At 41.2% G+C, this 13,844-nt stretch overlaps 1 protein-coding gene across 12 annotated transcripts in view; it reads right to left on the reverse strand.

Moving 5' to 3' along the window:
* Positions 1 to 538: 538 nt before the first annotated feature.
* The window catches only part of LOC111247943 (uncharacterized), a 30,572-nt gene continuing 17,266 nt past the window's right edge, over positions 539 to 13,844 (reverse strand). For 9 of the 12 annotated variants that reach the window (XR_015323536.1, XR_015323535.1, XR_015323538.1 and 6 more), the window contains 3 exons: positions 4,451 to 4,569; positions 3,985 to 4,097; positions 539 to 972 (listed from right to left, as the gene is read on the reverse strand). Coding sequence is in view for 4 of the 12 variants with exons in the window: in XM_086983409.1 (XP_086839535.1) it covers positions 4,057 to 4,097; positions 4,451 to 4,569 (160 nt within the window). In the remaining 8 variants the exon portion in view is untranslated. Of the gene's footprint in view, positions 973 to 3,984; positions 4,098 to 4,450; positions 4,570 to 6,541; positions 9,348 to 13,844 lie in introns of those variants that run through there. The other 3 variants (XM_086983410.1, XM_086983408.1, XR_002672321.2) reach the window with 2 other exon arrangements.

The raw sequence follows: 13,844 nt of genomic DNA on the forward strand, positions 1-13,844 counted from the left end.
GAAAAAGAACTCAACTCTGATAGCAAACCACCCCACCTAAGGCAAGGAAAAGTGAGCCGAGCGTGTGTTGCGGGTCCAGGATTAGGCTCCTGCTTCTTCTCATAGTAGGTTCTCCATCCAGGGGACACACACACAAGCACGATCAACCAAAAGGCCTATCTGCCCTAAGGTGAACTGAGCCGGCTTGGTTGGTCGGGGCAAACTGGTGACCGACCCATTCAGCAGTATACGATTGGTAGCAGTCGCGGTACCAGCAGTACTACAAGAACGAGACTTCCTCTTTCCCGCTCTAACAACTGCATCACGGCGGTGCTTCAGCCGAGAAGGGCTCTGGGGTTACGCAGGTCGGGGAGGTAGCTTGGGGGATGTTGGATGGGTCGTCGTTCGTAGCGCGATTGCTTCGAGAAGGCCCAACGAGAAAGAACTAGACAACTAAGTTTATTATTCGCCCAGATGAAGTCTACCAGGAAACATCGTAATATAATAGAAAGGAAGGATCACGAAATTATCGATACGTTAAGGAAAACATGCGTTGAAGTTAGGTTTGACGTCGGCCCGCAAAAAAGTCGTACCTGTTTATTTCATTTGGTAGGTCACAGGATAGGGTAGCTAGTTGATCGAGCCAGTGAAATCTCTCTATTTATGGCAGAAGAAGGCACGCATGGCCTGGTCGGATCACACTGATGCAACCGTCAGCACGAAACAGCCCCGCCCCACTTACTAACCGTACCAGGGGGTAAGACCCCAACACTTTAGGGCAATCGCAGGCCCCACCAGGCTGCCCCTACATCAGGCGCCTTGTAGCGTTACACTATACTGCAATAGACCTTTCTTTTCGCCTTTCTTAGTGTAGGCACATCCGCTCCTGCTCGTTCCTTTGAAGTCGAGGACAGCGCCTTGTGAGCCCTGTTAGAGGTTCTCTGGCTCACATCACAACCCGCGCTCAATTTGTCCGAACCCTAGCAGAAGTGCCTATCAAAAAAAAACAAAAGAAGGAACAGCATCTATTTTTAGCTAAATGTTAACCTAGACTAAAAGATAACATGTTTTTTACACTGGATTATATTTTGCGTAACTCATCGCGCCATGTAAAATAGCCACAATTCAACATTGCAAGCAAGATGGGCATTTCTGGAAAAGCCGTCAACGCTAAGTAACCCCAATTAGTCAGTATCATAAAGTAGATCAGATTAAGGCGTTCACCTTAGGAAATACTAGATCTACTTCGTATTGACGCTCTGATGGGGTTTACGAGCTAATCTTTCAAAAGGCTCAAGGCTTAGTAGTTACTGCGATGTGCTTCCATAATCTCTTGCACTGATTTTGTTGGCACTGTCAGTTTTCTTTAGTATGGCTTCAATTTATATGAAATTGTCAAACTTTGTGGTAGCCTAATTGTGTCAATCGATATTACAGCTAATTGTGTTATAGATTATTTAACTCACCATTCAGACGCCTTGGGATCTTTCCCCAAGCATAACCAGAATACTCTTATTTTTTTATGTCCGTTTTTTAGAACCCAGCTGCTTATCATTTCAATAAAGAAACCTCCTAATACTATTCACTAAAGAGTTTTGTCTCTAAAAGAGTATCAAAATGTTGCTTACTAGAGGTCAGGACTTTGCCAGGCGAAAAAACATCTTACAAACTCAGATTTCATATGAAACCTCGATGGTCTTTGCGAAAATCTGCAATGGTCTGGTCACGACATAAAGAGGAAAAAACGCGACTGATCTGAAAAATACTTCTCTTAACCGCAAGAAAACTGGATCTATCCCTAGGATGCAGACCATCTAAAGAACCAATTGTCGATAGCGAATTACAGCCATCTCAAATCCATTAAATATTGAGTAACCACAATGCTTACTAAAATCTATTTTATGACAAAGGGATTTCAATAAGGCAATGTTCCAGCTGCCAGTGCCTTGTACCATTCATAATGAATACGATCGGGTAAAACGGAAGGGACTTTCTACTTCAAAACGCATTATATACATCTTTAGTAATGATGAAAAGCGTAATCTATATAGCGCTAAAAATGGTTAGAGACTATTTTCGCTCTACCTGATCTTCACCAGCATCAGTTTTTAGGGGTGAAAATAATCACATCTATACTCACGCGCCGTCATATTTCAAATACTATATGCAACGTATCTGAACTAAAAATATGTTCAAAATAAGGAGGTCGCTTAATCCAGTTATTACTCGTAGAAAAAGCTAGATGATTCCTTCACGTCTGCAACTGTACATAGAAATATACGTTCAATCACGCACGCCTACCATCAAGAGCAGTTAATGGCAAACCACGAAAGAATTACTATATTAAAGAAGACAATCGTTGATCGCATTTGGAAATGGAGTTTCTGCTAAATATTTAGCAGTACGCGGTCAGCCTGGTAAAATAATATTACAACTTATTCGTTTTTAATGACGAGTAAAACGCGGGCAATTTAAATCGTATTTGGTCAGAGCTTGCAACCGACTATAGAGCTTGAAATTTAGGCACGTACTTTAGGCTTTTTTACAGCAAAGAGAGCCTGCTCGATACGCTCATGAGAGTCAGAGATAAGCGTCTATGTAGGGAGTCATCGAACGAAGGAAATTATATATATATACGATAGAACAAGCAGAATTGTTTACGATGGACGCTCGGCATCGTAACTGGACTTCACAGGTGGGTTACTCATCTTAACAATTGAATACATTATAATGAAAAATGCGAAATTTGAGCAAATGAGCAATATCTCTATCTAACGATGACCTCAGCAATTAAATTTGGCCGTTTGTGATTTCAACAGCCAAACCGTGAGATAGAAAGAAAACCGGTACATTGTTTCCCATCTATTGACAGAGGCTGCTGATATGCAATTCCCAGCTGGAAGAACGCAACAGCTTCCTAATACAGTCAAATCAAATATCCGGCTTGCACAGCGAACTTAAAGCGCACACTCGTAATGCTATCGGTTTGCAAGATAATCAGTGACGTCGACAACCAGACACCTTTTCACTTGATGCAAACGAGCCGCTTTTCTACAACAGTACTTAATCCGACGTCTACCACTGAATGTCCCAAGGAATGGGGCGAAAAGTTACCTCAAAGTGCCAGTTCATTCTGAGCACCTTTAGTTCGCGGTTGTTCATTTTTATGAACGTAGCATGCGTTATCTATGACTAGGGATGCTCCTTCTAAGTCCAATAATGTCATTGTTTCAAGCATGTCTTTTCTACTAATACCAGACAGAAATTACTATGAGGTCATTAGCGATTAGGTCATTTTTTTACGTACTTTAGTGCACTTACGAGACTGGAACTTTATTTTGTTCTAGACAGACAATTATCAAGGATGGGGTAGTCCTAAGTTTATGTAGACTCAAGAAAGTCTTGCTGTGCCTATGTTGTGGACGAATAAGACCTACATTTCATATGGGATGCCTAAATGGATTGCTTTTGCCAAGCAGCTTACGCTTCTGCCGACTCTATTGGTCGCCCGCGAACATTATTCTCTGTTGATAGTACCCAGATATCCAACCCTTTCAGAAAGTTTATGACGAGTTTGGACAGCCCGCTATAAGAAACCTTACGATACTAGTATTCGAAGATATCACTATGCTTATACTAAACTCACCTCGGGCTCTACCACAACAGCAAGTAATTCCGCTGCTCGCAAAGGACACCCATTGACATATGTGGATAAAGCCTTATTTCCCATAATTTTCCAATGCATTTTAAACGTCTTTGTTAATTATCCGCATTACTGATCTTGGCGTTGAAATATAGTACGCATTCACGTCAGCTAAACATTAAGAAATTATGTGAAATGCTCATTTAACTTAGACTTCGGGCACGGAGTGTGATCCTATTAAGCGAGAGCTACTGCACAAACCTAAATATAGTAGGATCACAGTGACATAGGTTATGACGATAGTACGGGCTCGAATTTACTAATGTAATAATATCTTTTTTAGTCCATTCAGTTATGCCTACTTGTCTCTATTGCTAGGTAGTGCTGACCGCCCAGATAGGTTAGAAATAACTCCTATCACTGCTGACAGTCGTCTACCGAACCGAGGTCCTTCCATGTGAGTTAATCCATTCACCTATAAATTTAGAACATGAATATATTTTATCGAGAATATTATATTCTAGGATATTGGTCCATGTAGATATTTGATAAAAATATGTGTGTACTCAATAAATAAAAAATAAAGAAGTAATAGACACTAGTCCCATTGTCCTGGCTTCTGTCTGAATATGAATAGATAGTCGTGGCATGATATGACGCATCTAATAAAAGTTCTTCCCTCATTAAACTTATGCAAAAATGCTACCGATTCAAGAAGCAGTTAAAATACGACGAATGAATAAGCACTACTCAGGACGAGCCGAATATCACAAGACCTATGAAGTAGATATATGTATACACTGAACACTTTTCTTAAAAGTATCGTACCCCTAGCCGCCGGCTGATATATTGTAGGTTTCCGATCAACGGCCTGGTCCTTCACAAGTTGATGGCAGCGGTGAAGTCTGCGCCTGACTAAACCTGTAGAAGCGAGCAAGTCACGATACCTGGAAATTGGCCAGCATCAGGAAAAAAATCAGAGCTCGATAAAATCCTTGGAGGAACAGGCTGGTTGGGGACCAGATTGTCGCAAAAGGCAGGCCTGTTGGGAGCCAGATCGTTGCAGGAGGAAGACCTCTCGGATCAGATCGTGGTCCACGTCGTTGCCGGCGCGAAGCTAGGAACGAAAGAAAGAGTTCGGCCGCGAGGGACTAGTGTTGACGGAAGGAGGCGTGACTCACAAGGGAAAGCAAACATGTGCCGTACGGGGGAGCATGCAGCCAGATACAGACCGTAAAAAGGTGTCTGGTATTTACTATAACGAGAACGGAGGAGGAGGAAAGCGTCAGGATTGTTGGAGGACTGCAACGGAGTCGCTAAGGAAGTAGCCAGCAGGGGGACGTTGAAGGACCCAATACCGCTGGTCATGCGAAAGGCGTAGCGACACGGGAGCATGCGAATGCTGCGTGTACGCAGCATGGTTAGTAGTGTTTAGTTGAAGAAGATGGTAGCCAATGATAAGTCGACCATATATTGTGAAGGCTGTTATTTAGTTAGAATGTTAGTTAGAAATTATATACATATGTACATGTATATATATACCTAAATTGGGAGTTCAGTGGGTTGTAAGTCGGGGCAAGCATGCGTTCATCCGGTATCATTGACTTTTTGTACCAGAAAAAAAGCGCTCAAATGTTTTGGTCACTTTTAGCCCTTGCATAGGCCTGTTATTAGCCCAAAAACTATACGATGGATGATGGTTTACTGCCTTTAGTAAATGCAAAAATGTATATATATATATATACATCCCTTATTTTATGTATGGTCTACACTATGCACATATACGGTACGCTTCTAAACATTTTGTTTTTTTTCGATCTACTATAAAACTAGTTTAGCTCTACATAGTTTGAGCTTGATCCGTAAATCTGAATTTATTTTTCTATCACCCTGCCAGATTGTGTCTGTTCCATTGCGCATTTCTACTTGTAGTTTTACCATTACCACGTTTTCGGAGAGGCATTACATCGTCCAATTCATTCCGCTACTTCGCTATTCTAATTAGAATAGTTTACGGTTGTGTTCTAATTATCCTAGGCACCTATAGCATTGTCATTAAATGATTACTGTGCTACCGAGGACCTGCCAACCCTTCGCGATTAAAAACAGTAAGAAAGTGAAGTTTTCAAATATTGATGGCAGTCCATATATTCTCTAGATATACCCATACTTTATAAAAGTTCTGAACCATTTCTTGGAATCAATCATCCACAATAGAATATTTGACTTTATGACAGAAAAAAAGAAAAATCGTTTTTTGAAAATATCATTCGTGGACTGAACCTACGCTTCAAAAATTTCTAGTCATTGTTGGGAGAACTGCTCAAAAAGGTCGTTTTTCGCCCAGTTTTTTTCCGAATTGATAAAATAGTTTTTTTTTTTTTAAAAAGACAGCCCAGCTGTCTTGTTTTTATAGAAGATCTTTCTACTTGGGCGTGCACGCGACGACCACAGAGACCAGTGAAGCGGTTTTCTAGTTGATCGGAGCAACTATACGTACATATATACAACCTGTTGCTGTTTTGAAGGTACATGATAGCAAAACAATATTATAAAACTATAATAAACAGAGTACAAAACTCAACCAGAAATATTGAAATAAAAATAATAACACTACTACTAGTTGTTAAAAGACGTATACGGAAAAAAACAAAAAAATACGATACAAAATTAAAACAATTAACTTATGTGGCAGTAGAATTTTATGGGATATGTTAGTAAAAAGCATTTCCGTTCTAAAGTTGAGCTTAAATATAGCTAACCGTCTTATTTGCCATCTATTGCCAGAACCATATAATTTGTGCACTTTATCGGAATGTTTAACGTATATAAGAATATATCGTGCCTCTTCGCCCTGCAACCTTGTTTACGTTCACTGTTACAGGACAATATCTAGCGTTGTCGAGAAGCACATCTTACGTTTGCCCAACTTCATCGATCTTCTGCGTGCAGATGCACGTGCTGACGCAAGCAGGCTGATTATCCAAGCAGGTTTCACCGTTTACCAGAGTAGTTCTAGTAAAGGCGATCTTTGTCCCCGGTTCAGTCTTTAATGATTAACATATTCATGAATAAAGATGACACACACGTAACACGAGGACATCGGGGTTGAAGGCTACGATTCTCAATTTTAGACACCAGTCGTTGCACTCAACATGAAGTGCAAGTAACGATAGACTGAGTTTCACAAATCTCTATTCTGAAACGCGATGTACGATAGCGAAGTGTCTTTAGTCGTACGCATATCGCTGCTTGATCGGCAAAAATATATTAGAAGCAACCTTTGTTTATGAGTTTGTAGGTTTTTCTTGGAAAATACAAAAGGAATATATATAAAATACAGCAATGATACAAGCATAGTATACACATAATACGTTTATAAATCTAGTGATAGGCGATCGAATGTAATGTCCATCAAGCCTTCGTGTTTAAAATGGCCACTTGAGACCTGAAATACATAGCTGAAAATACCCTAATAATCAGTACGCCACTCTTTATACTGTAACCGCAGGATATGTAAGAGAAGCCCAATTTTGAAAGAACGTTCAATTCTCAGTTCAATCGGGAATACGTCTAATAAACATTTCATTTACGATTTCATTCTGAGCTTACATAATCACATTACAAACCCCGGTCTATAAAAAAATGTCAGCTTCCATAAAAATGTAACAGAATTAATTCTACATAGTCTAGAAGATTTGATGTAAAATGCCGTCGTGACAAATACGATTACTCATATACACTTTTGCTCTGAGTAATGACTTTCAGCTGAATAAATAAAATAGATCGTCCTCGTCGCCTGTATGTCCGTTTAGCCACCAACAAGTCGAGGCTTACTATAACTGACGTCAGCTGCTTGCGTAACCTTGCCAGCATCAGTAACACCCACAAACGACTGATTTACACTTAGAAAAAGGGGATGCGTGATGTGTATATATATGTATAAACGTACGTATACACACATGAAGATATAGAACTTTTTCTTCCTCTGACAAATAGATGCTCGCTTGTACGCCCTGATTTAAAAGCGAGTTGCGCCTCTACGATGATATTTCTTTACTGCAGCGGGAGTAGTAGCAGCAGCAGACGCCCGCGAAGTCAGCGAAGGAGGAAAATTTATTGTTTCTATACGATCGGCCGGGGGTTGCGTGATGCTACGGGCTGTTTCTGTTTACAGTTTGATCTGCTGTCCTCTTCGGCCGCTGCTGCTTCTATTTGGCTTCTTGAGCTGTCCGACGCTGCTGAAATGCAAACAAAAACTACCGAATCGCACTCGTCATCTAAACGGTATCGGCGCGCCGTTGCCGACATGTCGCGAGAAGCGGATCTCAACGACGGATGCATAGGTCATGAGCTCAATACGTAAGGACACAATCACGTGCGCTAAGCTGAGAGAGAATATTTAATAAAAAAAAATTTAAAAAAAAAAGGAAATAAGAACAGCGTCTGAAATTCAGGTATCGAGCTGCTGATCACTACTGAATATGCTGCCACTCTATACCGACCTTGGATTTTAGATAACACATACCATGGATGACATGGGGCTTAGATGAGTACATGGGCTAACAATCTGTTCTAAGAAGTATGAAAGCAATCGGGAATATCTTACAGTTTAAGGGGAAATTAGTAGAATGCAAACACTTAAGCAATTTTAGCATAAACACCGAATTAGTCTCGGTTAGCTTTTGGAACGACTTAACAGATGTTTGCCTCACTTCAGTAATGACCTAGGTTATTATCGTTCAGCTGTATGAACAAGCTTAGTTTTAAAACTCTCATTTAGCCTTTTATATAATCACGTTTGTAGCTCAACACTGGCAGAGACCGTTTTGGGGAGACTGCTTGCCGATCTCTATATGTTGCTGGTGGTATAGTATTCCCTGCAAACGTGCCTCAACGTCTGAAGGTACGATTCATTGATTTGTGGTTTGTGTTTGCGTATAGTTTTTGCCTAGTTTCAAAAGGCCGACAGGTTAAACTTTTTGCGACAAGAATGTCGTACGATAGTGCCTTGAATTTGTGCACTCTCTGCCTATATTAGTGAATATTTAACAGAAAAAATATGTCAGGCTAAGAATGAACGGACTTTTTTACACAACCAGACAATCATTCTAAGAAGAATCGCTTCTTATATGAGAAACGATTCACATGACATCTATTCATATATAAGGAAACATATAAAGATAAAAAAAAGGATACGATTGCTATTAACAATTACAGCTTCCATATCTTTGTCTATCTGCTTGTTAGCTTCAAAGTATTTGCTGGGCTTCGAACACGATGACATAGTCCCTTTTTGAGAACTTGGCTGGCCTAAATCGATGAAAGGGCATCAAATGACCATATCCAAACTGTGCGCCATTTAGAACGTATCTATTAATTAGTCACCCTCACGCAATAACCCAAAAGTCTTCCTTAGCTAATTCTTCATTCATTTGCGCTTTATATTTTCCCTTATATTGCACCTTTTCTGGACAAATATTCATGGTGTCTTGAGCTATTAGTTCCACTCTCATTCGCATCGAGCATTTTCTTATCGGCATTATAACAAACCATCATAACATAGTGAAATATACAGAAGCAATCGACAACAGCAACGAGCCAAGCACAAATAAAGGCGATGGTGGCCAGTATATTTTTATCGGCGGCAAAATGCTTTATTCATTTAACATAAAAATCGGCACACCGACTTTCCGGATCGCCAGTTCCACCTGTAACGCTAGTAAACGCTCGGTAGCAGAGAACCCTGTCACTAAATGGTAGGCAAATATATATGTGTTGACCTTCCAGTTGGAGACAGCAGACGCCAGGCGCTGGTTCGTGAGCTTCAAAATATTGAGACAGAGACAGTTGTGAATATGACTACTACGAATCCCCACATGCAACTATTCGACTATTTTTAACAGAAGCTCACTCGAGAACACGAAAATGAAGACAAATTGAACGAAGATCATGTTTATGGGGCTAGTTGTACGTTAGGGTGTGTAGATGAATCGCTCAATAGTAAAACGTGAGGAAAGTTTCCTTTGTTTAATCAGCAAAGGCGGGCCTCGCGGGGATTCGAGCACAAGTTGACCTTATGTTCCACTTCGTTAGATTCCATCACTCGCCGATGATAAAACCTCGCAGACAAAGTACGATCATCTGAATGAGAAATTCGCCGACCGTACTGTTGGTTTACTCAAACTAATCCGAGAAAATCTATCATAAAATTACGATAATATTTAACCACGGTTCTGTGGATTAATGGTTGATTGGTAGAGGTGCTTGGAAAGTCTGCTACAACAGAGCTGTTATTGCAGAAAGGTAATGTTAAACTCCAGCAGGCAACACTGAATATAACCTCGAAAAGTAAATTCTTCAACAGGTTTTGAATTGAAGTTTAATTTACTCAAAAACATAAACTACCCTAAGCCTGTCTACGCTCTTTCCAAATATTATTTACCGTATTATATGAACGTGCCATGTGCTAACTTCAGTTGGGCTGCCCAAATAAACAAATGTTATATACTCATCAAGATGACATATTCCGTGAAAAAAATTCATTAAGCGCAATTTTGGTCTTCTTCTGCTTAAAATTTCCACTTGGAGTAGGCAAAGGTACATTAGCAGTTACCGCCTACTTTAACCTCAGCGAAGCGAGCGCGCGGCGTAATGGTTTCAGGCGGTCAATAGAATTACAATACTACAAAACTGGGTGCTGCGTTTTTTTCATTTCAAACTAGTCCTGTCAAGAGGCACGCGGAAGCTTTCAAGGAGTAAATTTGTCCCTTGAGGAATCTATGGGTGTGAGTGTTAGGCAGATGCCCGATGAAGCGGAAGTAAGTAAATAAGCTAAGCTCGCTCGTCGAGAGCCAACTTCACTCTCTGAAAATAGCCGACGAGTGTCTTCATCGAAATGTATTATATTCGAGGACCTTTGCATTATAGCGAGTCTTTACTGACAAGAAGACTAGAGGAAATACTGAACAGCACGGTGTTCTATCGGACCTGTAGACTCGCCTTGTACAGAAAGTAACTCACATTGAGGGGTAAATATCACTTTAGCCGAAACTCTTCGCTGTTGCTCGGAGAAGAAAACTGCAAGCAGGCTGTAACACAGTGTTTGCAACCGGCTCTCTCTTAAAACTCTTATTTAGCTTGAGCTTTTCGACAAACATGATGACTAGCTGAAAGAAGTTGCTTTAGGCTATTTGAACTGATCGGCGGGGCGTGAATGCTACGTTCCTGCACGTCGCTAGGCGTCAGGCCTATTGAGCAGGCCATGTGGGCAGTACTAGCAACTGACTCGACCGGTTTGATCAGACAGTGTCTCAAATTCAGGCCAAATCTAAGTGTGAAAGACAGGTCAGTAGAACCTACATTAATTAGTCATTTCTACAAGTATTATCATTCTCATGTACTTCCATGCACGAACTGAGCCGTTATGGCCTACTCTTTTGTAATCCGTCACGATTGGTGCACTGTCACTGCACACGTCAATCAACCCGTTTTCATGCAAACAGAAACCTTTGGACGCGAATGAACACGTCCTGCAGAAATATCCTTCTCCTATTCGAAGACTAGCGAAAACATTGTGGTCTATACATGTTGTATAATTCGTTCCTATAATAAGTTTTATAATTAGTTTCTCCTAGTCCTTACTCTCGACCTGATTCCAATTGATCTATAATCCAATACTCGATTCAAAGGTCCTCTACAGCGTGCTCTCTCTCTCTCTCGCACGGCACTGTAACTATTTCGAGTCCTGCTTCAACTATCATATTGTTGTCGTGGGCCGAACTCATACAGATCCCAGCCAGACGTTGGACCTCTCGGGTCCCGACTCTATCAATTTTTCTAGGCCAGTTTCTACGTCACATTTCCCCTTTTAATAATGGTTCCGTATTCAAATCGCTACATATAAGTATTTACCGTAGGAACCAATTAGCGTTGTGCCTAACTGGCGATAGTTTGGACGAAGGACTCTTTCTAAAACTTTTGTATCAATAACATTTGGGAAGACTATTAACTAACTTTTGCATTGTATGGCCATCGTGAAGTCTGTCTTCTAGAAGCATTACTTACTGTAGCTATTTATCAGGAAAAACATTGCGTGGATTCTCAATGCATTGAATGTAACGCAAATTGGGTGCCTATTAGCGCGGAACACAAACACTGTTTATACTTAAAGGCTTCTATAAAAAAAAAAAAAAAAAAAAGCTAATATCTGTTACTGACGAAACGTTCATTCCAATTTGACTAATTGGTCCAAAACGTTATCTGAAATATTTATACAGTTGTTTTGTGTTTCCACGTATAAATGTTTCATCACTAATGAGCTTGTATACCTCATGCATTAACTAGTGAAGTTACGAAGCTCAATGTCTTAGACTGCTATACGGTTCTTCGCCCCCTTCAGCGAAGCACATCGTCACACAAAATCGGAAGGAGGTCCGGAAAACACGATTACATTTGCCATAAACTTGTATACGTGTCATCAATCCCTGCCATCAAAAACAGCCGCTTATTCTCATAATCAAGTGAGCAATGATGACTCTGTTGATACGATTAATAGCAGTCAATATTATTCATTTTTGTATCGTGCCTTGTGCTCGTTGTTGGCCTTCTTTTGATTCTTGTTTACTCAAAGATTGCCCTGTTAGTCGAACTGGTAAAATCGAAAGATCAGAGGTAGCTGTGGATCGTGCACTGTCTTGACTATATTATACAATTGAAATTGTCCCATTGCCGATGTTAAATGCTAGTTCAGATTAATCGATCAATATGTGTGTCAATAAAACAAGTTTTAAATTATTCGATTTCAATGTTTATGATGATGGTTAGGACAGACCGTAAAGGCCAGGTTTACATTCATTACACATCAGTGTTTATACTTGAAATGGCATGCTAGTTTCCAAATCCTCGTAAAATTTCGGGTTAAAAAAGGGCACTTTCGATGACAATATAGCGTTTTATATTGTTTGAGAAGTACATCTGATAGCACAATTAAACGCAGCCGTTCGTTACTGTGTTTTCGCTTTCTTGTCAAAGCTAGTTATCCACAGTTACACATAGCTTTTAAGACCTTCCACACGTACTAGCAGTACGTAAATAATAAGATCGAAAATTCTGACTCGCAGTCTCAGCTTGAAGGCTTCTCGACGAGCAAGAGGGAGATATTACATGGCTACGGACTTGCTATCTCATCGTGTCGTATCGTCTGGCCGCTAGCCTGAATCAGTGAATTCTTTTTACCGAACAAAAATTACTAATATAAAAAAGCGCAAGCAAAAGCAAGGCGGTCTATGTCCGAGAAGTCTGTGTGTGTAGAGCGTGTGCAGCTGCACGCGTTGTACGTTATGTCTCTGTGAACTCGAGCAATATGCCGCAAGGGTACCTACGCAGACATTGAAGATACTCGTGACGACGGCAGCGGCGGTGAGCAGGGGCGCTATGGTGGTACAGTCGATGGCGATCCTGTCCGATATTACATAATAGCCCCAGGGAGCGCAGCGACGAGGCGGCGATGGGTGACTGGCAGGCAAAGCAGCTGTTGCTGCTGTGGTACACTTGAGTTGTTTCTTTCAGTTCCTCTCCCATCGCGGGTCGAGTTCCTATAGGCACACATACCCGCAGCACACCAATGCATATCTGTAGTCTGCTTCTTCGAGCGATGATGATGGCCGGTACCTCACCACAGCTATTACACCCAGCACCGCTGTGGCCATCTCACACACCATGAAAACCGGCTTCTGCTTGCCGCTGCGGCAGCTTCCGACACTGGCCGTCAGAATGGGCAGCATACAGACACTAGCTGCCTGTTGAAAGTATCTTTCCTTGCCGGCCCAGCTTTCCAGCCCACAACGCAGCCGTCTTAGTAGTGGTAGCCCTTTTGCGCCATCTTTTTGGTTCTGTCTCTCTCCTTGGGCAAACTTCTTTCATATTCCTTTCAGGGGCTTCACTGCCTTTTCGATCTTCCTGTCCCCTAAAAACTCCGCTCCTCTCACTCGTTCCTTACCAACACTCTTCAACGAGATCCCAATACTCTCAAAACCCATAAACAGACACATACTGACTACCCCATGTAAGAACTTATCCAGGCGCTCAGCCGTTTTGTGGATGATCCGTTTCGTGCCTGTGCCTTGGCTGTGTATACACACGCCCATACCCAGCGGGAAGGATGGTTACTGAAAGCGTACGACGCATGGATGTGCAAGGAACGGGATATGGATGATGGGCA

This window comes from Varroa destructor, unplaced genomic scaffold (genome assembly GCF_002443255.2).
Source record: "Varroa destructor unplaced genomic scaffold, Vdes_3.0 BEIS01000003.1, whole genome shotgun sequence".
Taxonomy (NCBI): Eukaryota; Metazoa; Arthropoda; class Arachnida; order Mesostigmata; family Varroidae; genus Varroa; species Varroa destructor.